The sequence below is a fragment of the Penicillium antarcticum genome, assembly GCF_028974205.1.
Source record: "Penicillium antarcticum strain IBT 31339 chromosome Unknown utg000001l_segment0_segment0, whole genome shotgun sequence".
In the NCBI taxonomy this organism is placed as follows: domain Eukaryota; kingdom Fungi; phylum Ascomycota; class Eurotiomycetes; order Eurotiales; family Aspergillaceae; genus Penicillium; species Penicillium antarcticum.
Window position 1 is genome coordinate 1,137,216 of NW_026695299.1, and position 24,288 is coordinate 1,161,503.

General features: G+C 50.0%; 6 protein-coding genes across 6 annotated transcripts; 4 read left to right on the top strand and 2 right to left on the bottom strand.

Moving 5' to 3' along the window:
• Positions 1-1,471: 1,471 nt before the first annotated feature.
• sidD (nonribosomal peptide synthase SidD) lies at positions 1,472-7,771 on the top strand (the record flags this gene model as incomplete). The annotated part of the gene is made up of 3 exons (XM_058458506.1): positions 1,472-1,909; positions 1,962-5,352; positions 5,397-7,771. 3 exons carry the CDS (start codon positions 1,472-1,474, stop codon positions 7,769-7,771), a joined length of 6,204 nt encoding a protein of 2,067 aa, XP_058324728.1.
• A 338-nt stretch (positions 7,772-8,109) lies between these two features.
• N7508_000422 (ABC transporter ATP-binding protein) lies at positions 8,110-12,104 on the bottom strand (the record flags this gene model as incomplete). The annotated part of the gene is made up of 2 exons (XM_058458507.1): positions 8,110-11,111; positions 11,162-12,104. The coding sequence occupies 2 exons, from the start codon at positions 12,102-12,104 to the stop codon at positions 8,110-8,112; spliced, it is 3,945 nt and encodes a 1,314-aa protein (XP_058324729.1).
• Positions 12,105-13,073: 969 nt separating this feature from the next.
• Positions 13,074-14,475, bottom strand: N7508_000423 (GNAT family N-acetyltransferase; the record flags this gene model as incomplete). The annotated part of the gene is made up of 2 exons (XM_058458508.1): positions 13,074-13,445; positions 13,516-14,475. 2 exons carry the CDS (start codon positions 14,473-14,475, stop codon positions 13,074-13,076), a joined length of 1,332 nt encoding a protein of 443 aa, XP_058324730.1.
• Positions 14,476-14,900: 425 nt separating this feature from the next.
• On the top strand, positions 14,901-15,782 carry sidH (enoyl-CoA hydratase/isomerase family protein; the record flags this gene model as incomplete). The annotated part of the gene is made up of 2 exons (XM_058458509.1): positions 14,901-15,129; positions 15,193-15,782. The coding sequence occupies 2 exons, from the start codon at positions 14,901-14,903 to the stop codon at positions 15,780-15,782; spliced, it is 819 nt and encodes a 272-aa protein (XP_058324731.1).
• Positions 15,783-16,710: 928 nt separating this feature from the next.
• Positions 16,711-18,626, top strand: N7508_000425 (uncharacterized protein; the record flags this gene model as incomplete). The annotated part of the gene is made up of 3 exons (XM_058458510.1): positions 16,711-16,952; positions 17,020-17,633; positions 17,695-18,626. 3 exons carry the CDS (start codon positions 16,711-16,713, stop codon positions 18,624-18,626), a joined length of 1,788 nt encoding a protein of 595 aa, XP_058324732.1.
• Positions 18,627-21,021: 2,395 nt separating this feature from the next.
• N7508_000426 (uncharacterized protein) lies at positions 21,022-23,298 on the top strand (the record flags this gene model as incomplete). The annotated part of the gene is made up of 3 exons (XM_058458511.1): positions 21,022-21,912; positions 21,968-22,624; positions 22,687-23,298. The coding sequence occupies 3 exons, from the start codon at positions 21,022-21,024 to the stop codon at positions 23,296-23,298; spliced, it is 2,160 nt and encodes a 719-aa protein (XP_058324733.1).
• Positions 23,299-24,288: the final 990 nt, after the last annotated feature.

Consider the following 24,288-nt stretch of genomic DNA (forward strand, 5'->3'; position numbering starts at 1 on the left):
AAGACTGGGTTGGCGTTTTTGTAATACAGTGTATAGCTGTGTATGGACATAAGAAATACTGTGTATCGTAATATACTAGAATAACGTGTGAATACGACGGTATCGCACCAAGTGGGCACTCACAGAGTCTGTCTCGCCCAGCAGGCTAATAAACCCACAAAAGCTTTAATACGAGCTAAAGGTAGGTCAATTACCATCCTCCGTTTCTGCTAGAAATACGGTACAGACGCGCCAACCCGCGCTAGTTGGAGATAGGTAAGATCAACGGATCTGATTAGATTGATTGGTCGAATCAGCCCGAATCTGATTAGATTGCCCCTCGGTGAAAACTCTATCCGGGTTAGATCGGACTTAATTTCATCACTTCCTCTCACCAATACCTGTGCTTTACATGAGCTTAGAAAGCCAAGGTCTATTGAACGCTTGAGAAGGCTTGTCCTTCGATAGCTAGCCTTACCTGACTCAAGCTTCAAGCAGATGATCACTGCCAAAGGGGGTGCGTCATGAGATGCTTGGCCAAAAGCCAAGTTGAACCACAAAGATCAACGTTGCAATTTCGTCAACCGATGGGCATAGTATGGACGAGGAGGGGCTCATGGATATTGTGGCGTTCGTGAGACTGAAGAGGCTTTCCGCAAGCGAGCCAAGAAATCACTCAAAAAAGCAGGTACATGTAAGACGCTAAAACCAGGGCCATTTTTTGTCTTTTTACTTTTTTTTTTCACTCCATCCACATTTTTGTAGCACCCGGAATAAGCGCATGTAATTTTATTTATAGCAAATCAGTGCTCAGAACGAGAAATGCGCACGCGTGTGATCTGAGTGGGTCTCAGAGTGACAGGATATCGCAAAGATCCTCGCTTCCATCGGGCATTACATCGGGCATTTCCGAAAAAGCTGCACAATAGAGGGTCTTAATGCACAGCCAGTCTCCGAAGCTTCCGTGCAACGGATTCAATTTCCTGTTCAGTAGGGGGTAGGGCTGCTGCATTGCAGAATGTAACCATGTTCTCCCCCCAGGTCTTGGTATTACGTAGCCCAACACCAAACCTACGACTAGCCCTACAGGAAAATGGCTCGGGTCGATTTCATCTTCTTGGCAGCAATTTGTATTATTTTACGTTTCCACATGACGCGCTACCCGCATGTGGAGCAGACATTTACATTACTTACATTACAGTATGAACATCTCAACGGGCAAATATGAAACCTTGAAACCTACAGGCTCCGGCCCGTTTCTTCTTTTTTCGAGTTGAACCCACCCCGCAATAGCCGATCTCGGGCAAGATGTGCAATACATGCAGGGAAAAGTTGACGCTTCGGAAGTTGGGTGGAGCATAACGCGACAGAACCGTGGCTTAGTATAAGAGTCGGCCATACCACTTCCGCCAAGTTGACCCGCTCCAAATTAAACAGCTTCAACTCCTTCACATCAGGGGATATAGGACCAGCTGTGCTGGTTAACGTCAATATGGGTTTCATCCCGCTCGATCAGGCGAATCTTCCCAGTGCGCCAACAAACGGTTTCGAGAAAATGACGACACACGTCAGTGTCGACGACTTTCTGTCTTTCGATGTTGCGGGCCTTGCATCTGATACCCCGAGCCCGACTGGCATGAAAGAAGAAGTCGTGTTGCTTTCATGGCTAATTGTTCTTCTGCGAAGCCGCGAAGATGCCCAAATAACCTACGACTGGACCTACAAACATGGCGCGGACTATGTGGCGTCGGAGCCAGTCAACAAGCTGTCAATGAATGAAGTAATGAGTGGATTACAAAGTAATGTGGGAGAAGTTGGTGCGACAATTGCGCGCAACATTGCGACAGCTTCACAAGCCACTTCAAACCCGGCATCCCTCGTTTTGAGCACGAGCTCCCTTTCAAGAGAGCCTGCTGAAACAAAAGATGAAGTGAGTGTGTAATAACTTTGTCTTCCCGGTAATAGCTAACCGTAATTGCAAGGATGTACTTCATCTCGAAATCCGCTTCAATAATGCGCGCCTCGAAATCAGCCCAGTGTGGCACATTGAGAAGATGCTGCCATACGCAGTGAAACACCATATTGAGGCTTTGGCTGATACCATTAAAGTGTGCCTTTCAAGCTCTGACGCGACCATCCAAGCTTGCTTGAAACCAACAGAAAGCGATTTGAGAGACATCTGGAGTTGGAACCACCAGCTGCCTCCTACGCACAGCTTTTGTATGCAAGACAGAATTGCTGACAGAGCTCGGGAACACCCAGACAAAGTCGCGATTGATTCTTGGGATGGTAGCTTGACTTACGGCCAAGTTGATCAATATTCCACCTATGTGGCATGCTGTCTCGTGGAAATGGGTGTCCAGGTCCACGATGTTCTTCCAGTATGCTTTGAAAAGTCAAGATGGACCATCATCGCCGTGCTCGGTGTGATGAAGGCTGGAGGAACTCTCGCCCTCATGGACCCAACTCTTCCCCTCGCCCGTCTCCAGAACATGGGCGTGCAAGTAGGCGCAAAGTCGATGGTTGCGTCTCGCAAGCAATCTGAACTGGCCCAAAAAATTCTTCCCGATGGTCAGCACTTTGTTGTAGACGAAGAGACGTTCACAAAATTGGAGAACTCTCCATCAACCACCACCCTACCAGCTGTGCCTCCCTCCGCTCTTCTCTACATTATATTTACCTCTGGAAGCACCGGTACCCCCAAAGGAGTGATGATCTCCCATGAAACATACACAAGTAGCGCTCTTCCTCGAGGCGAGGCAGTTGGCTACACCCCCGAGTCCAGAGTTCTGGATTTCGCGTCCTATGCTTTTGATGTCAGCATTGACAGCATGCTTGTCACTGTCGGAAATGGGGGCTGTCTTTGCATTCCCTCTGACGAGGACAGATTGAACGATATCAATGAAGTGATTCGGAAGTTGCGAATTAACTATACCGGTCTGACTCCTTCAGTTGGCCGAATTTTGGAACCGGATGTTATTGCATCCCTCAGTGGACTTGGACTTGGTGGAGAGGCAGTCTCCGCCAGAGACGCCAATAATTGGGGCAAAGAGACCCGTATTATTATTGGATACGGTCCTTGCGAATGTACAGTTGGTTGTACTATCAACAGCAGCGCTGCGACTGGCAGGGATTACCTTTCCATCGGTCCTGGCAATGGTGCTGCCATGTGGATCGTGAACCCCAATGACCACAATGAACTTGTTCCAGTTGGTGGTGTGGGTGAACTGCTTGTTGAGGGTCCTATTGTCGGACAGGGTTACCTCAATGACCCCGAGAAGACTGCCTCAGTGTTCATTAACGATCCCACCTGGTTGGTTGCGGGCCACAAAGACTACCCCGGTCGTCAAGGTCGCCTGTACAAGACTGGTGATCTTGGAAAATATGATCCCGATGGACTGGGCGGTATTGTCTTCGTGGGCCGCAAGGATACCCAAGTCAAGCTTCGTGGACAGCGTGTCGAGCTTGGCGAGATTGAGAGCCAGCTTAAGGCTGTTCTGCCTTCCGATGCCAACATTATTGCCGAAGTGATCACCCCTAAGGAGTATGGAGGCCAGGCGATGCTCGTCGCATTTGTTACTTTTGGTTCCACAAAGGGACAGAGTGAGCTTGCCCTAGAGCCCCTCTCGAGCGAGCTGAACGAGATTATCACCAAGGCCAATGCGGATGTTGCCAAAGTCTTGCCACGGTACATGGTACCGACTATCTATATCCCCGTCAACGTCATGCCAGTGTTGATCTCCGGCAAGACTGATCGTAAGCAACTCCGCGCATTCGGCTCCAGCGTCGATCTGCGTCAGCTGGACCAAGGAGCAGCAAGCACTGCCTCTCGCGAACTCAGCGAACTCGAGCAGCGTCTGCGGAAGACATGGGGCGAGACACTCAAGCTTGACGCCGAAGCTATTCGACCCGACGACAATTTCTTCGCCCTCGGTGGTGACTCTTTGGCTGCAATGAGACTTTCGTCTGTGTGTAGAACACAAGGTCTTGATCTCTCTGTCATAGATACCTTTGGGAATCCGACTCTCTCAGCAATGGCTGGTGTTGTCAAACCCTGCAGCACGGAGACCGAGACAGAAATTCCTGCATTCTCATTGATCTCTCAATCTGTCGAGAGTGCCCGTCTTGAAGCAGCAGAGGCCTGTGGGGTGGACCAAGAGGCCATTGAGGATATCTACCTATGCACACCCACCCAAGAGTCACTTTTCACTTTCTCGCTCAAATCAGCCAAGGCATACATCGCCCAGAGAGTCGCAAACATCCCATCGCACATTTCCACCGATGCATGGAAGAGGGCGTGGGAGGATGTTGTTGCCGCAAGCCCTATCCTTCGCTCTCGCCTGGCACCTCTCCAAGACCCTGGCCTTCAACAGATTGTTGTCAAGGAAGGCGTTTCCTGGAGATACGATACCGACCTGGAGCAGTACCTTGAGAATGACCGAAGTGAGCGCATGAACCTCGGACAAAGTTTGGCTCGCTATGCCATTGTCGCCAACGAAGACAATCGATACATGGTCTGGACTGTTCACCACGTCCTCTACGACGGATGGTCAGAGCCTATTGTCCTCAAGCAAGTTAGTGACGCACTGCAAAACCAATCCGTCGAGATCCAGACAAAGATGCGTAACTTCGTCAAATACGTGTGTGACACCGACGAGAATGCCATGCATGAATTCTGGCGTCGCGAACTGAAGGGCGCCGTTGGTCCTCAATTCCCTCGTCTTCCCTCCAGAGACTTCATGCCCACCCCCAACGGCTTGATCGAGCATCAGATCTCGCTCGAGCCCAACGCTGGCTCACCTTTCACAATGGCCACCTTGGTCCGTGGTGCATGGGCTCTTGTTGCATCTCAATACACTGGAAGCGACGATGTCGTCTTCGGCGAGACCCTCACCGGTCGTGATATCGCCCTGCCAGGCATTGAAAGCATCGTCGGACCCTTGATCGCAACCATCCCCATCCGCGTCCACGTCCGCCGCTCAAGCTCCATCGAGGCTTATCTGCAAACAATCCAGCAATCAGTCTTGGCCCGTACACCCTACCAGCACATGGGAATGCAGAATATCCGAAAGGTCAGTCAGGATGCTCAGTACGCATGCGAAGCCCCTACCGGTCTTGTCATTCAGCCCGACCCAGAATACGTGGGTAGTGAACTCGGCTTTGAGCTTGGAGACGTTGTACGCGAAGCAATTCACTTCAATCCCTACCCTGTCATGGTCGCCTTTGGAATTCGCAAGGGCGGTCTCAGAGTCTGCGCAAGCTTCGATACCAGCTTGATTGAAGGTTCTCAAATGCAGCGTATTCTTGCACAGCTGGAAACCGCTTGCATACAGCTGTCCAAGGGTCTTGACCGGAGACTTGATGAGATTTCTTGTCTTCCTGAAGCGGAGCTCAGTCAGATCTGGGAGTGGAACCAGACTCCCCCCTGTCTGTGGATGAGTCTACTGGTAAGCTTCGCGCGGAGGCTACCATGAAGCAGGGGGCTGTCTATCCCCGTGCTGTTGTTCCCTGGGTGTGTGATGCGCGCAATCCGACTCTTTTGTCGCCGATCAACTCTGTTGGTGAGCTCTGGCTTGAGGGTGATTGTCTCTCCGGCGAGACCGTTGACTCTCCAGCTTGGCTCGTGGCTGGAAGTGCTGGATCCGCTGGCCGGACTGGAAAGTTGCAGCCCACTGGGGATATGGTGCAATTGCGTGAGGATGGCAGTTTGGCGTTTGTCGGCCGCAAGGAGAACGTGGTTGCGCTCCATGGACATGCAATTGATATTGCAGACCTTGAGTCGCACTTCATTGACCACCTCCCATCGTCAACTCGTGCAGCAGCAGCAGTGTTCATGCCATCTGCTGATGACACTCAGAAGATGGTAGAACAAGAGCTCGTTGTCTTTGTTGAGAAGCAGCTTTCGGAGGAAGACAACATTAAAATCTCCTCCGAGAAGCACGGCGTTGCCAACAGTGAGTCTGGCTTTGAGACAACTATCTGTGATATGATCCCTGTCAGTCTTGCTGTTTCTCTGAAGAAGCTTGATAAGTACATTCGGGACTCATTGCCGGCTTATATGGCTCCCTCTACGTACATTATAGTTGACAAGTTGCCCGCTGGTCTGGGTCAACTCGAACACACCATGCTGAACCAGCTGGCATCGAAGATCCCTCGGAGCGTTCTCAACCAAGTCCGCGAGGGGACAAAAGAGGCCTGGACCAAGGGCTTAGCGCAGACCAGCCTGACACCCGAAGAGAAGATCCTACAGGCTGCTTGGGCCAAGATCCTTCGCCTTTTCCCAGAGCAGATTGATGTCGATGACAACTTTTTCCGTCTCGGAGGTGACTCTGTCTTAGCCATGAAACTAGTGTCCGGCCTCCGCACCCAAGGTCACGCCCTGTCTGTGGCCGATATTTTCCAAAACATGCGTCTCGGCGATGCCGCCAAGGTGTTGAAGGTTGACCAAGCTTCCAAGGACAGTGTTCAGCCTTACAAGCCCTTCTCGGCACTGAGCAACTTGGACATCAAGATGTTCTTGGCTTCCACCGTCCGACCCAAGCTTGCCAACCCTGGCTGGCCCATCCGCGATGTTTGTCCCGTCACGGAGTCTCAATCGATGGATATCCGACAGACTGTCCAGGCACCACGAACATCCATCCAGTACAACATGCTGTACTTTGACCAGACGGTCAACATCAAACAGTTGCTCCGTGCATGCAATGATTTGGCCAAGACTCATGACATCCTGCGCACCGTTTTCATCGAAAACGAATTTAGCTTCCTCCAGGTTGTTTTGGAAGAGGCAATTCTGCCCATAGCCATGCACCAGACCAACCAGGATCTCGAGCAATACGTGACCCGCCTCTGCAAGACAGACATTGAGACAGCCTACGAGCTTGGGTCGCCATTCTTCAAGATCTTCCATGTGGAAGGCACCGATGGCAAGCACTGCCTCATCCTCAGTCTCTCGCATGCCCAATACGACGGTGTCTCATTGCCCAGAATCCTCCAAGATCTCGAGACCCTATACACAGGCGGAAAGGTTATCGACTTTGAGCCATTCGCCTCATACATCGCCCGCATCTCCGACGGTCGCCTCCAAACCCAAGCCGTCAACTACTGGAACAACCTCCTCAAGGACTCATCATTGTCCGTGTTGGATGGCCCAGTCGTCGAGCCAACCGACAAAGCAATCTTCCAAGAGACGCCGGTGGAGAACTTCACCCCGGTGCAAGAGATCACCGCTGCAAACGTCCTCACCGCAGCCTGGGCATTGGTCTTAGCCCGCCGTCTCGGTAAGCCAGACGTGACATTCGGAACAGTCACATCAGGCCGAACTCTCGACCTCGCGAATGTCGAGAACGTTATCGGTCCTTGCTACCAACTCACGCCAGTTCGAGTGAAGTTTGAGTCTCAATGGACAGCAATGGACCTGCTTCAATTTGTGCAGAAGCAAGCCGCCGAATCGTCCGCATATGATTTCCTCGGCTTCGAGAAGATCTCCAAGCAATGTACCCATTGGTCACCAGAGGCGCGTACTTTCGACTCGATCGTGCACCACCAGGACTGGGCTGACTTTGATGATATGCCTTTTGCTGGTACTTCTTGCAAGGTTGATATTTCCAACCCGCATGGTGATGCTGCTTATCCCTTGAAGGCGGTTTCGTTTGCCAAGGGTGGGAAGATGCATGTTGGTTTTGTTGGTAGTGAGAAGGATGCTGCCTTTGTCGCTGCTACTCTTGATGAGTTGGCAGCTGCAGTTCAGGAATTGTCTGGCTGTAGTCCTGAGCCTTTGGTGCTTGATGCTTGATTTACGTAGTGGATTATAATACCTAGTTGCTTCTTTGGAAGGAGATAGTATAGATTGGTTTGGAATTTGATCTGTTACTTTTCATCCCTTGCTTCCTGGTCCACTTCGCCTAAATAAGACTTTGCCTCTACAGTAGAGATACTTTCAAGTTAAGTTATGTTCAAGCTGGTTTGAAGGTATTTCTACAGTATGTTTTCCCTTGGAAAACAGATGTCTTTCATTCTAAGCAACATTGTCTACATGCCTAAAGTATGCTCATTGACACAGCGACGTAAACCGAGAAAGAAACAAATGGATATAATATTATAAAGTAACTAAAGATATGCAAATCTACGATTTTAAGTAGCCACCGTCTGGTGCATGACGTTAGCACGGTAACTATCCGACCGCTGCAACAATTCCTCATGCGAACCAGAGTCAGTGCAAACACCACCATCAATCAAAAAGATAACATCCGCCTTGCGGATAGTGTGTAGACGATGGGCAATAGCAATCACAGTGATACCCCGAGCAGCCTTCTCAAGGCCATCCTGCAGAAGCTTCTCAGACTCAGCATCCAAAGCACTAGTTGACTCATCAAGAATCAACAATTTAGGTTTGCGAACGAGCGCACGGGCAATGGACAATCTCTGCTTCTGACCACCGGAAAACTGGTTACCGTTAGGTCCACAGAGAGTCTGGTAGCCCTCCGGAAGGGACATGATAACTTCGTGAATGTTGGCAAGTTTGCAAGCTTCTTGAATTTCCTCGAGGCTGACATCGTGACCAGGTCGGGCTCCGAGACCAATGTTGAACTCGATGCTTCCCTCGAATAGGACGCTTTCCTGGGGGACTAGGGAGACCCAGTCGCGGAAGGAGACATCGGTGGTCTTTGTCACGTCGACGCCGTCGATGAAGATGCCTCCGGATTCAGGCGTGTAAAGACGCTCGACTAGGGAAATGATGGTCGATTTACCGGCACCACTGGGCCCGACCAGAGCACAGAACTTGCCGGGGCGGATATCGACGCTCAAACCCTTCAGGACCTTCATGTCTGGGCGAGCAGGGTATGAGAAGTGCACATCGCGGAGCTGCACGCTAGAGGCTGGATTGCCAGTGTCGTAACTGGGCTTTTCCTCGACGGACTCGACATCCTTAAGGGTTCCGTTCATCTTGTCCTTGCCGATCTCGATCAGGCCCAGGATTCTGGCCATGGCGGATCGTGCAGCAGACAATTCGGGTGCCAGGGCGAACATCTGACTCCAGAGCAGAGCACTGACAAGGAGGGAGAAGACGACGATCAGGAACTGGGTCTGGGTGTAGTTTCCGTTGACGATTTGCTTGGAACCCCACCAGTAGGCGAGGGCGTTGACGAGGTTACCAAGGAAGTAGGTCATTGCCTGCCATAAACTGGCTTGAATGGTGACCATAAGTGTTTCCTTGCGAGGCCCCTTCAGGGATCGACGGTAAGTCTGCAGGGTATCTTCCTCGAGGGAGAGGGATGCAATGGTCTTGATAGAGGTGACTGCTTCGACACCAATGTCGACAGACTTAGTGTAGGCGTTCTCATGACGTTCCTCAAATTTGCCGAGGACCATCAGCTCCATCATGCCGGCTCCCAGCAGAAGAGGAACCACGGCCAAACAGACCAAAGCGATTCTCCATGCGATAATATGGGTGAGGATGATGGCGGCGATAAGGTTAACACTGATAGCAAACAGAGTACCGACGACAGAGCCGCTCAGGCCAGCCAAGGCGTTACCATCTCGAGTGATATATGAAAGAAGAAGAGCGGGAGATCTGCCGTTGGACTGGTGCCATTGAAGATCTTGTTCGAAAAGTGATCGGAAAGACAAGACGCGGACTTTGTAGACAATCTTTTCAGAAACGTAACCGAATCCTCCCCAGCTGACGATGTTTGCAAAGAACTCAATCAGAGCGAGAACGAAAAACATAAGTCCGTAGAAGTTACCGCGGTTCATAATACTGGCCGCGCTCTTGCAAGGGTTTAGACTTCCAACGGTGTTACCGAAGATGACAGCTTCGCCAGAGAAAGCTCCACCGACCATAGTGGCACCGAGGAGAGAGGCGAGGATCATAAGGAGATGAGGCCTGACGGCGGGTGCATATCCCTTGCAAAGAGCCCACAAGCTCTTTCTAGGAGTCTCGGGCTCTTCTTCCTCATCCTCTGCTGATTCAGGGACTGGTTGTTCGGTGGTAGAGACATGGGCCTCTTTAACGGGTTCGGTCTCATTCGAAACACTGCCCTTCTCGTTGTCAACCTCGGTGATAGAGGTGTCGTCAGACTTGCTGACGGTCTCAACGCTGACAGTGGATTCGGTCTTGTTGGAAGCGGACCCAAGAGTCTGCAGCTTGACGAGTTCGGAGTATGGACCGTTCTGGGTCATCAATTCAGAATGACTGCCTTCCTCAAGGATATCTCCCTTGTGCATGCAGACAATCTTGTCAGCACCAGTGATGGTAGACAATCGATGAGCGATGGTGATGACAGTTCGGCCGGTCGAGATGTTGTTGATAGCACGCTGGATGCGTTGTTCACTTCTAGAATCCAAAGCAGCAGTGGCTTCATCCAAGATGAGAACTGCAGGATCCTTGACAAGGGCTCTGGCGAGAGAAACACGCTGCTTCTGACCACCACTGATCAAACGTCCACTAGAACCAACAAGAGTGGCATATCCGTATTGCAAGGCCTCAATGAAGCCATCAGCATCTGCAAGCTGGGCAGCCTTTCGAACCAATGCAACGATTTCAACAACCTTATCACCCCGCTTTTCAGCGGCTGTGGTGAGGTCTGAGCCTTCTCTGATTTCAGCAGCGACATCCGAAAGGTCAGTGCTGAGAAGAGTAGTCTTCAGGTGTGCGTGGGCTGGGTTGCTTGAGTTCATCAAACCATGAGCAATGTTCTCCAAAAGGGATCGGTCAAGCAGAGAAGGCTCTTGCTGGACCAGACTGAGGAATCCTCTCAAATCACGAGTGTTGAGGTCGCGAAGATTATGACCGTCGAAAGTAATCTCTCCCTCAGTGACGTCGTATAATCGGTTAACCAGACCAGCGATGGTTGACTTTCCACTTCCGGAAAGACCAACAATAGCAGTGTGCTTCTTGGGGGCAATAGAGAGATTGATCTTGTTGAGAACAGTGATTTCAGGACGAGACGGATAAATGAATGAAACGTCCCTAAACTCGAATCCGCCCTCGGCCTGCGAGAGACGAATACCCTCATCACCACATCCATCAATCAAAGGCGTGCGGTCAATGTCGTCGCGGAGCTTGTGATACGAAGCCACAGCCTGGGTGAACAGGTGAATGAAGGGAGCAACTTGACTCAGGAGCAGGGTAGCTGTGTCTTTGTCAGTATGACTTTCGTTGTAAGAATCCTGCCAGACTAACCTTCAACCAAGACAAAGATAACAGTAAAAATGGATCCAACGGTCTTGCCCGCTGAGTCCGTGCCTAGTGATTCGGCTATCTGCTTACTTCCCTGCCAGAAGGCCAGACCGTTCGCACCATACGCAATGAAGTAAAGGAAACCAGCCTGAATACCAGTAGCAGCAGCCTTTTTCAGGCCTTCAGTCTCAGACTGCTTCAAAGCCTTGGAGAACTTCTGCTCCAGACGGCCGTTGGCACCAAATGCCTGCACCACAACAATGTTCGAGAGCGCCTCGGAAGCAATCGACGCGGCGGAAGCAGCGTAGTCAGACATGCGCCCGGTGTATTTCTCAATATAATGACTTCCAACAAAGGACATCAAAAAATAGGCCGGGACCAGAGAAATGAGCATGGCAGCCAGAATAGAGTCCTTGATGAAGGCGACAATGTACGCCGTGACGAAGAACGAAAAACTGGAAAGACAGATTCCAACCTTTTCTGCTGTACCGGAACGAATTGTCTGGATATCGGTATTGAGACGAGAAGCGACCTCACCAGCAGGCAAGTTATCGAAGAAGGAAGGTTCCTGACGGAGCAAGTTCTGCAGATATCTTTCACGGAGTCTCTGCGCAAGGCGCGCACCAGTCATGGTCCAGCATAGCAGGTGCATATAAATGAGAACGAATTGCGCAACGGCGAGATAAACAATCAACAAGATCTTGCTATTGATGTCAGACTGAGAGCTGGAGTCGGAGCTTGAGGAGGCGGTTCCGTCGGATTGACTGCAAGTAACATCGTTGAAATCGTCGAGCAGTTGACCGAAAACGATACCAATAATTGGAAAAGGAACACCAGCTGCAATAGCCGACAGTATACCGACCAAAAGCGTCCCCAACTCGGCTCTGGAGGGGTTGCCGGCCAGGAGCAGCTTGGGGTAACCAGAGAGTTGCCCGAAGAGCTTCATGGTGACTCGATATGGGCGCTGGCTTGCAACACCTGTATAGTTGACGTTTCGAGTGTTGAGGAAACTAAGTTCTTCAAGGCAACAAATTTATTGCTCCGCTTGACAAAGTCAGAAAAAAAGCCGCATCCACTCGTTAGCGTCTTTCCATCCGGTAAAGCAATAAACACACGAGCTCCAGAGAAATATGCCAAGTGAAGGTGAGAATTGAAGGGGGCCCGGATGTTTAACATCCGGCTACTGAGTTTTTTTTTTTTTTTTTCTTTCAGCCGACATCGGTTTTAACACTTGACGATAAATTGTAGAAAATATCCAGAAAATCAAATCGTTACGGGGGTTATCAGATCGTGGGGCTGCCGTACCATGGGTCGACTTGAGCTGTACATACCAGTTCGTACGAGTATGTATTGGAGTACTGTATGTTCATTTCACAGCATTGAAACATACACCGTTACAAGCCCTTTCAATTTGTGTGGTATGATGTTTTGTCCAATTGAACAAAACAAAGATACACTGTGTTTCAATCCCAAATTCTGTTCGAACTGGACAAGGACTCATGTTCGAAAAGACCTTCTGTCTTAATTTCGCTGCACACACATCTGCAAAACCTCCGACTATGAATTCCCTGCATATTACGTACAACAGTCGAAGCGACGGTACATGTACTCCGCGAGCTCCGCCATGCAAGATGACGGTGTGAGTGGGCCCTCGGGCTCCGTAAATTTACCGTGCAATCTAAACAGATTCCTTTTAACTTATCTGATCAATCAGATTTGAACAACAGAACAAGAGTGGATTCTCTAATTACCGCAGAGAACTGCCATAGGTAAGTTGTAGATGGTCAACAGCTGCGAAGTACGGAATACAGCAATACCCACATGTCTTGGACGTGGAGAAGCGAGAAAAAAAATCAAGAAAAACCAAGGCCGTGAATTTTGTACATTAAAGATCAAACAAGAAGGTCAAGCATTATTACAGCTTGGCATTCCACGCGGCACGATCAGCAGATTCTAAAGGCCGCTCACGTCCATCCCAGAACAGCGGGCATAACTGGAACCACTTCTCTCGGCTACAGATCGAGTGGACCGATCTTTTATGTCCGAGGTCGACGTACTTGCCGATAGTGAGACCTTGAGAATTTTCGTACGACAAAATGGTGGCACCGGTGGCCTTGGGCTCGCCTACCACATTGGCTGTGCGTGGGTCGTCTAGGAAACAGTAGTGGATGCAGCTAGAGTACCAGGCATTCACGCGATGGGCACCTCGGAAGCTCGCGTCGCCCACGAGGGAGTGGCGGCCGCGATCGTAGTCTCCGGCATCGTAGTGGGCGCCGTAGTGATCCTCCTGTGGGAAAATTGTAAGCATAATCGATATAACAAAGGATTACGATTGAGAGTGGAGTGTGAAAATTTACTTTTGACCAGTACAATTCGTAGTAAGAGAAGCGGGAATCGTTGAAGCGGCCAAACAAGCAGAGAACGTGAGGATCAAAGTGCAGTTTGCGTAGATACTCGGTGTGTTGCTCAATAGTTCCAGTCTCGTTCCAGCCAGCTGCAACGCGAGGGTCGTTTTGCCATGTGTTAAAAAGTTTCACATGCTCCGCATTTTGCCAATCCACCACCTCGAGTGAGAAGTGCTCGTTGATTTCTGGGATATAGCGACTGTACGCAATTGAGCCCGGGTGAGGCTTGGGACGACGTGTCGGGTGACGAGTATACACTGGCTCCTCGGGGAACTTGTTTGTGACTTGGTAGTTCTCTGGCATCACCGGGTATTGATCGAGCGAGCCCCGCATAGGTCCGTCTGTGCCATCTCCTACCACCCAGATGGGACGAGGTCCCATTGGTGAAGCAGCGCCTTGCCAGAAGGCGCTTCGGAGAACCAGCAGTTGGTTGAATTGGAGGGCTTTGTTCTCTCTGTCGCGAAGATTCCTTGGGTGTTGGATGGCCATGCCGGTAGAGAGAAGCTCATTGCGAATCACCTCCTGTCCTCTGCCGGCCAGGTCAAGTCTGAAATACTCAATTGTAGAATGAGCGAGGTAGATAGCGTGGATAATGTTCCAAATTTGCGCCAGAGAAGGCGCGCTTCCAGTCCATTGGAAAACGGTGTGCGGGCTGCGTCGCGCGCGACCCCAAGGTGTGTTATCTGAAATTGGCGGCTGTTCAGCCTTGGGAATGAATGTGAGGTCGTTCCATGAGAGCGAATCTGAGTGTAATGGTTCTGGCAGCGATCGTCCCACGGTGGGTTGCTCATCGAGCGTCAAACTGTGCTTAGCTGGCGACGATCCGGCAGACTGCACCCGATATGAGGTCAGATATGGGTGTGGAAGCTTGACCAAGGGGTATGTCTGAACAGTGGCGGAATTGGAGCTCATTGTCGTAGTCTTTGAGCAATTAATCTCAAGCTCGACAAAAAGAGTGTAAGTGGGAGTAAGAAAAATGTGGAAGGGCGCCAATCCTGGAGATAACAATCAGATTATAAGTATGCAGGGACCCTGAACAACCGAGGATGATCAAGAATGGATAAGGGAACCGAAGCCGAACTTTTTTTTGTCAGATCCTAACGAAGTAAATTTGTTTCGGATGCTCTAGACAACGCTATAATCCGAAAATACGGGGAATAGTTCCTTTTTTTTTTTTTTTTTTTTGATCTGTACCAGTCATGGTACGCGGGTTCCGAGGTTCCGTCGTCCGGTTGTAAGCTTCGACCGAATGCGCTAAAAGTAATGTCACGTCCCAAGCATAAAAAGACATAGGGCAGCCTTCGTTGTATTGGTCTATACTCTCCACATTCTTCGCCATGTCTCTACGAACAAGGCCGTCAAACTATGAGAATTTTGATGTGTCTTTCCCGCATGAGCGGGTTGTCCAGGTCACAATCAACCGACCAGATAAGTTAAATTGCATCGACAAAGCTACAAGTCGGGCGATCGCAGATATCTGGGATCAATTCGACCAAGATGAAAGTTTATGGGTGGCTATCATCACAGGCAAGGGCAGGGCATTCTGCACCGGAGCCGATCTAGGAGGTGGGTTCGCTTATTTTCTGCTGTTATCACTCTAACTGGAGCAAAATAACTAAAAACGAATAGAATGGAACGCGATGAACAAGGCCGGAGTGGTAAATGACATGTCCGCACCCGGTCTCGCAGGGCTACCTCGCAGGGGTGGCAAGAAGCCGATCATCGCTGCAGTGAATGGCATCTGTATGGGTGGAGGCTTCGAGATGATAGCCAATTGCGACCTCATCGTGGCTGCATCCTCCGCTATCTTCTCTCTTCCGGAGGTCAAGCGAGGTATTGTGCCTGTGGCCGGTTGCTTGCCGCGACTGACCCGCACCATCGGCCTTCAACGCACGATGGACCTCGTGCTTACCGGCAGGAACGTGGACGCCACCACTCTCCACGAATGGGGCCTTGTGAGTCGAGTGGTGGACTCGCCTGCGGATGTTGTCCGTGCGGCCCTGGATATTGCAGAAGTCATGTGTAAAAACAGCCCGGATGCGCTAATTGTTGGTCGCATGGGAGTTCGCATGAGCTGGGAAGCTGGCAGCGTGGAGGATACTGTCTCAAGTCTGGCGGATGAGTGGTATCCTCGGCTAGTAGGTGGTCCTAACTTCGCCGAAGGGATCCAGGCATTTGTGGAGAAACGGTCTCCAAGCTGGCGGAACTCGAAGCTATGAGAAAAAATGAAGAAAAAGGAATTTTATTATTTCCAAGGTTCAATTTAATCAGATTACCAAATGGGGACTAGTTCTGAGGTACGAAAAGTGGGGGGTGATTTATCTGATTAACACGTATTTGGTATTTGATACCTGATGTATTTGATACCTGGTGTATTTGATACTTGCTTTGTATTTATCGAGATGTGCTAGGCAGAACATTTATTGTTAGTACAATTGCAGATCAACTTGGACTTTTTAAAAGGACAGCGATTTCCGCTCCGAATCACTGATACTTGACCATGTCTGCTGCTTAGGTACATCTCTGAAATTCTTCATGACACAACAGTATGTACCCGTATCGGGTGAGCTCGCTCGGATCGCGACTGAGAGCTCTGGTGTCGGCCTCTGTGTCCCAAATACGGAGGCCCAATTTTAGCATAGGCGATTCTGGTCATTTATGGCTCTTGTCGCGGTGGAAAAGACAATCCCATTCGCCAATGTACGCCAAGTCTTGCCAAGGCAGTCCACTACTTGATTCCCTGAACAGGAAGAATCCACGAGCATCTCGAAGCTTGGTGGTAGTTACCCCCCCGGTTGGCGTTGCCTTCGCTTGCTTGAAACCAAGAAATCATTGCATCTGATTAGATTTGTCCGAATGTGTCCGAACGTGGGCTGACCAAAGACTTGGCACAATTAGCCCGGAAATTTTTTTGAATATCATGGCTTTCTAGCAAATAGCATGTTGAGACATTGCCAAGGCTTTACATTTTGGTTCAAATATCACGGCGTGGCGTGCATTAGTTTTCCACCAAGTTGCCGACTTCGGTGGATATCAAGCGCTGGATCTCAAGCGCTAACAATAACAGGAACTCTATAAGGGCAGCGGATCCCGACCTTTTTTGAGCTGATTTGAGTTCTTCCAAGGCATTTTCTTACGCAGATCATCATGGGTTTCGCCAGGTTCCGATCTACCTTCCGGAGGTCTTCGACCCAAGAGAATGTCACTCCTGTCACTGTGAACACAGACGAGGAAACCAAGAGAGATCTTGCTTCCGAGACTGTCGTTCCAGCAAATGCCAATGAGGAAAACCCGGAGATTCCTACCGAGGACACCCAGCGCGGTGTTCGCGATGTTGAGGCCATCACTTTGAGCTGGTCGAAGACCATGTTGATTGCGGTCTTTGTCAAGTGAGTTTTACTATGAGAGGAATGAGTCAAGCAATCATATCAGCGAACTAACAGAACTCTCCAATAGCATCTGGTTCCTCTACTTCGTCAATGCCATGCAATCCTCGATCAACTACAGCTTGATGTCCTATGTCACCAGTGACTTTGAAAGCCACTCGCTGCTGAACGTCATCTACATTGTCGCTGACGCCATGACAGCCGCAGTATACATTCCCACTGCCAAGGTCATGGATGTCTGGGGTCGTGCTGAAGGTTATCTGTGCATGACCGTTTTCGCGACTCTCGGTCTGATTATCATGGCTGCATGCCAGAACCTTCCTACATTCTGCGCCGCCTACGTCTTCTACAGCATTGGTTTCGGAGGTATGACATACTGTGTTGATGTTATCACGGCCGATATCTCTACATTGAAGAACCGAGGATTGGCGTTCGCCTTCACCTCTTCTCCCTACATTATCACTGCCTTTGCCGGCCCGAAGGCAGCTGAAAGCTTCTATGAAAAGATCAGCTGGCGTTGGGGCTTTGGTTCCTTTGCCATCATCTTCCCCATTGTGGCTGCTCCTCTCTTCTTTATTCTGAAGACCAACCTGCACAGGGCCAAGGCTGATGGTCTCCTGCACAATGAGCCAAGCGGTCGGACCATGCTCCAGAGCATCTGGCATTATACTAAGGAGTTCGATGGTAAGTTTATTCAAAAAAAAAAAAAAAACTTTGACTATTGCAAAGTACTGATCTTGAATAGCTTTTGGTGTTGTCGTCTTCTCGGTCGGCCTCACAGTCTTCCTTCTTCCATTCACCATCGCTGCTAGCGCTCCCAATGGCTGGAGCTCTGGCTATATTATTGCCATGATTGTGGTTGGCTTTGTGATGCTTATTGTCTTCTTGGTGTGGGAGATCGTCTTTGCTCCTACTCCGATGTTTGATTTCAGTCTTTTGACAGATCGGACTGTCATTGGCGCCTGTTTGCTTGACGCGACATACCAACTGTCATACTACTGCTGGAACAACTACTATACTTCCTTCTTGCAGGCAGTAAACGATCTCTCCATTTCCGAGGCTGGATACGTCAGCAACACCTTCGATGTTGTCTCCGGTGTCCTTCTGCTCGGAGTCGGTTTCATCATTCGCCGGACTGGCCGTTTCAAGTGGCTCCTCTACATTGCTGTTCCTCTCTACATTTTCGCCCAGGGTCTCATGATCTATTTCCGCCGTCCCAACCAGTCCGTCGGTTATCTTGTCATGTGCCAGATCTTCATTTCCATTGGTGGATCCGTCTTTATTATTGTTGAGCAACTCTCTATCTTGGCAGCGGTTGACCATCAGCACGTTGCTACTGTGCTTGCCCTGTTGAACGTTGTTGGTACTGTCGGTGATGCCGCTGGTTCCACTATCTGTGGTGCTATCTGGACCAACACCTTCTATAAGGCCTTGCAGACCAGGCTCCCGTCATCTGCCATGGGCGATATTGATTCAATCTACGAGGACCTTACCGTCCAGCTGAGCTACCCTGTTGGATCTCCTACCAGATTGGCAATTCAATCTGCCTATGGCTACTCCCAGACAAGAATGCTTGCTGCTGGAACTGGATTGATGGGGCTTTGCATCTTCTGGACCCTCATGATCAGAAACATTGACCTAAACAAGGTCAAGCAGGTCAAGGGTGTTGTCTTCTAAGGTGCTGGGATTCGCCTTTGCTGATGCTTCTTTTAAAAAATGGGCGTTGGTTCATTCTCTCCCCAATTCTCGCCAATCTATTGGTGTTTATTTAAAATTTATCGATGGCCTGGAGGCTGTTATCATACATCTTTATGCGTTTATTATATTATTTAATGTTACGCATATAACGATCTGAATGCAGAATGTTATAAACATGAATACTCAATTCTCCTTTGCTGTAAAAAGAAGCCTCGTCAATTCCCGTAGCCGCCATTCAGCCGCACTGAGGCTTGCGTGGACATGCAGTGTGACACGCCAGCTCAATTCTGTTCTGATAATGCCAAGTCCGTAAATCCTACGAGACGCGACAACCCTCCGCTCTGTGGTGTGCCAAGGCTCGGATTCGTAGCCTATGTAGGAATTCCCCTGACCTTTAACTCGCTAGGAATAACCATTATTAACCATTATAAATTGGCCTCCTAATTCAGCGAATTGGTAAAGCAATACCCCCCGTTAAATTACACAAATATACCACTAGTATGTAATGTACAAAGTCCAGATACAGTCGCCACGCATCCCAAACGGGCAAGTAGGGACCTCAGTAGATACCTACCTTTGTCGGTCACAAAGTCCGGTGTCTTCATTAAGATCTAGGCAGAATTCCGACCTCCAAAAAGCTCCACTCCGCAGTGGGACCAGGGATTGAAAGGATCAGATAACCTTTGTTTCTCCTGTTTGCGCATCTTCTCCTCGTTTGCTCGACATTCCGAGACAATCGGGATTTCTTTCGGGTCAAACCGCCTACCCTGCCACGCGTGGTTGACAGGGCTGATCCACTGCTTTATTTTCTTTTAGTCGATGGTTAAGCATGTCGGCCAGGTTTGACCGGATCGTCTTGGAACATTCCATCTAGGGAATCGTCGGCCGAGCTGTTTCAACCTTTTCCGCGGCTGCATGCATTGATGAACGTTCCATCAAGTGCATATAGTTACTAGTATAATTGCTCTGGAAACAAGTTGAACAGCATGGCATGTGCCAAATTTTCTAGATCATCTGATTAGATTGGGCTGGTACCGGTGTCCACCGTGGCGTTATTATCTGATCCGGTACCTTTCAATTTCCGTGTCTCGGGCTGCCCAGAGAAAGGTGATTTCGGCCCATGGTTTTGTATGAGGTACCGGTCTGTTGTCTCATTTACACGTTTGATGACATGTTTAGGTTGAAATATTATGTGCCATGTAGACCGTATGCTAGGCAAAGCGGCTGCTCGTGCTCAATAGAACGGACAAGGTTGTCCTTGATTACACTGAATTGGATTTGTATCAAATATAGGCTAGTGCTAGATATTGGTTTCCGATATTGACGCATAATATCTGGTGTCAATTCTTCACCCTGTGAGGTGAATTCTATACCGTACTCTTGAACATCTTCTACAATCATGGCTGTGCTTTGAGAAAGAGTTACTACTTTACTTTCTACTTTCATATACTCCGATGGTCATTGACTGGGTGTGAAGGCATTACAAACCCTTGAGCAGGTGGGAAAGCAGGCATTAAGTTTGTTTGGCATGTTTGCATGTCTTGTCTTGGCCTGTAGTCACGTGGCCCATGGTCACGTGTGGAGCGAGCCCTGAAAACAACACAACCTATATGAACGAATATAGGCCCCGTCCGCGCCCATAACGTCTACTATAGGGAATCAATGGCTCTAAAAGTCACAGATAGCTTAGCTAGGTTCTGATTTAAGATAATTAATTCTTTTCCGGGTCTCATCCATTGTTTCTTTGTCCCTTCTCGTAACCTTTCATCCTATCTTCTTCACTCTTCTCATCTCTTTCTCCATCCCATACTTGGCATTTGCCCCATCTGCTATAATCACGTTGATTACACGAACTGTGTATCTTCGTGTCTCCTAACACTAGACCTGTCTGATTGATCTCTTCACAGCCCTACTCAATTGTCTACGGTTCCGTGAGTACACCATAGTTCATCTGAAGCAAGCCTGGCCCAGAAGATGACCTTAATGCTCATCCCTAGGTGAAATATCATCTCACGCTGGTCATCGCTGTCTATCACACAAGATTGGCTATCCTACAACGTTCAAAGCCCTTCCTCTCATCAGCCTGGCAATCTGCTCAAAGCCAAGAGCTTTAGAACCAACACACCCTTCTTTGTCCATCAGACAAAGGCGCATACCCTCGTTTGCATTAGGCCAAAGGTCTTGATTACAACCATCTATTGGGGTAAGTGCACTCTAGTCTAGAGCCCTAATTGCAAAGGCTCAAAGCTCATCCTTTCCATTCATTAAGCGCGATAATCAAGATTCGAACCATAAAGCCCGAGCCCCAAAACCCGCAACTTTGAAGCCCTAGCATATCTCAGCCAATCTGTTCGATACCTACCACCGCCTTAAGATGTCTCCCTCGGAGGTTCGCCCTTCGGCAAAAGAGCTAGGTGACAATGGGTTTCCCAGCACCTCTGATGCGGCCCCTGCCTCGAACATTCTCGTGCCTACTCATGGAAAAGCTACTTCTGCTGTTTTCAATCACAGCCAGCTCCCAGAATACACCACAATAATCGAGCCCGTCAGGGACAGCGAGTGCCACCCTCTGCCTTTTGAGGCCCCTGTACCACACCCTGTGTCTTCCGAGCCTCTTTCTCCTGTCCACAATCCTCTGTTTTCTGAGGCCCATCAGCCGCTTGAGTCTTCTTCTCCTGATTCTGTCGAACAGCTAAACACTTACCGTCTCGTCTCATCAACCCAATCTACTACCGTTCCTGGCTTGACCCCTGCCAGAGATATTCAACCTGACAGAACCACCGTCAATCCCAAATACGGTGTGACACAGTTCGCATGGGATCAAATCGAATCGCATCTCCGTTTCATAGAGCGCATTACCAATATCAGAGCTGAACGAATTATCCCCAACATCAACATGCCGGACACTAATTCCGAGGTATTCGACTTGTATTACTCACTGGCCGAGCAGTGCGAGGCACTCGAGATTGAGATTGGCCTGCCTCCCTCCCCCTCGCTCCCGGAGAATACACAATCTGTGGCCAAATTGCCTGCGATAGCCCGTCTCAACTTCTACCGGGAGGAGTTGGGCCGCGAAAAGATTGGTAGTCCCCCTTCGGCCTGTGACTTCCATAGAGGTCCCCGCCCCGACTCGATTAAAGTGCGTGGTTTGCACTTTTTGGGGCAATATTGCAAGCGGCTCACGGACGTCAAGGAGGCCTTCGATGAAGAAGCAGAGGGGTTGCGCGCGTGTGTGATCAAGAAATACGAGGCGGAACGCGACGACGTAAGTTATGATATGCCTGGCTCCAAATGAGATTCTCATGCTAACTCTGATAAAGCCAAACAACAGCACAGTCTCCGACATTAATACCGAATTGATCGATGCCCTTGTTGCCAAAGTTGAGAGGGGCGAGGCAACCACCGTGAGGCTGCCTCAAAAGAAGAAGAAACGCAACAAGGGCATCAAGAAGCGAAGGAAGCCGGCCAAGAAGGGCAACCAGGAAAACACCCCTGGTCTGCCACCTCAGTGTCAGCCCCAGTTCGAATCCGAGGCGGCAGCTCCTTGTGAGTTTGACACTGAGGTGGCTGTGGAGCCAAAAGAAAAGGCTCTAAAGGAGAAGAACAACAGAAAGGGTGGCAAGGCGGCCAAGGTCATGGCTGCTCAGGTGCGAGTTGGTCGTTACCTTACTCAAGAGTCATCTGAGGCCGAGACTGACTCATTTGCTGCCGACACTGAGCATCTGAGTAAGGCCAAATCAATGGCCATGGTCAGCGAAGAAAAGCTTGGGGCTCCCGTTCCGGGAAACTTCATTTACGAGTCAGACACAGACTCCAGGGCTGTGATCCCAACCCCAGGCTCTTCTGAGCCATTCACGGGCCTTGCTGCCCTTTCTCAAGAGATCTCAACAGACCCTCCACTCCCTCTTCCGGCTGGCAGACCGTCCACCGGAAGAAGGTCCACCGGAAGATCTTCCCTCGAGAGAGATTCCACCACAGTAAGTTGCAGGAGAGGATGCGCCGCGCAGAGCAGAACTAGAAGAAACATGGCAAACTCGAGCGTGCTTTAGTGTCCTCTGTTTCCATCGGCAACGCCGAAAAGATGATCGGCGCCGAGGACCCAACCCCTTCCCCTCCAACGCCTCCAATCCCCACTCCTCCCCAAAAGCTCGCGGCCTTGTCAACCGCCGAGTCTGGCAGCGCAAACCCTGACGAGATAGACGCAGACGCCCGGGGAATTGAGGGTGAGACCGCAACTTGGTCTCTCCTCATGAACCCGTGGGCCCGGCCAGACACCGCGGCCGGCCGTCTGCTTGATGCCCAGTACCACCGGTCTGGGGTCCAAATTGTCTCATCGGAGGAAGCTGTCACCCGGGAGGAACGCCTCACCGAGCCGGAGGGCTCGTGTCGCGCTTCGGGATCCGGTATGTGCGGTTTCTACCGTGCATGCTGCTACCACCGGCAACGGGATCTGTGCGGCTGTCCGCCAGGCAGATCTTGTTGCTGTCTTCACCACGCAGGAGACTGCTGTCACTGCCTTGGCACTCATGGCGCCTCGGCGGAGCTGTTGAGTGAGCACCCTGATGGGGCACTCATTCGCCCCTGGGTTCCCCGTCAGGGTTCCCTGGGTAGTAACACTGTTCCTTTGCGTTCGAGGGCACTTACTAGCTAATTTAGCTGGTAGGTAGTGATAGGGAGTTGCTGTGGGTGGTGGGAGTGGAGACCGATGGGGCTTCTTTCTTTCTACTCAATTTCTGTTTCTTGGTGCCCCGACAACCCCCCCCCCCCCCCCCCAATGTGTTGCCAGTCCCTGGTCACCTCCCGCTTGACTCCCATCAGGGTGGTGAGGTGGCTTGGGACTGACTTATGTATGACAAGAAAACAAGAAGAAAGAAAAAGAGGAATAATATATTAAAAAGAAAATCCCAGTGTAGAGGACAGATAGTAGCGTAGATGTGTAGAGATAGAAGTAGGTATAAGTGTATATTGAAGGTAAAAAGCTTCGTTAAATAAGAGGTTATGCCTGTCAATCGAACATACAGACAAAAATCGTAAACAATTACTCAAACAAAACGCGGCAAATTTCAAGAAGGCTTGCTCGGAGGGGAAGGGGGAAGTCAACGAATCCATGGATATGACCTATGCTGAAGCTATTGGCAAGGCTTTCTGTTAGAGATTGAAGAATGTATCATCAGCTTCATAGTGATATCTCGGGCAACGCGTGGACTCAGGAACAGTGGACTCCGGGCGTGGGTGGCTTGAGGTCCAGTTGTTATGCCCGAGCAAATTGTAGCATAGTGTTTGAGACGTGGTTAGTGACTGGCTCTGTCTCGTGTCACGAATTAAGTGCAGCTTTGAGGAAGGGGGTCGCGGTGCCATATTGAGGCGTTCTTTTTTTAAAGTTCTCGACGAGTTAGAGAAGCCCGGGACAATGGTGGATAGCTTCTAACTCTAGGAGGGACAATGAGATCACGTAAATTCAATCTATGGTGCCTTGTTCCTTCTAGATCTTTCTAGCAATATCGTCTTTCGCGGCGGCATAGAGGTCCGGGATACCGTATAACACGATATATATCGCGCTAGGTAGAATGTTGGCCGTGACCTACTCGGCGCCAATCTAAGTATCTCGGTTAGCAAGCATCCATGTGGTCACCGATAGCTT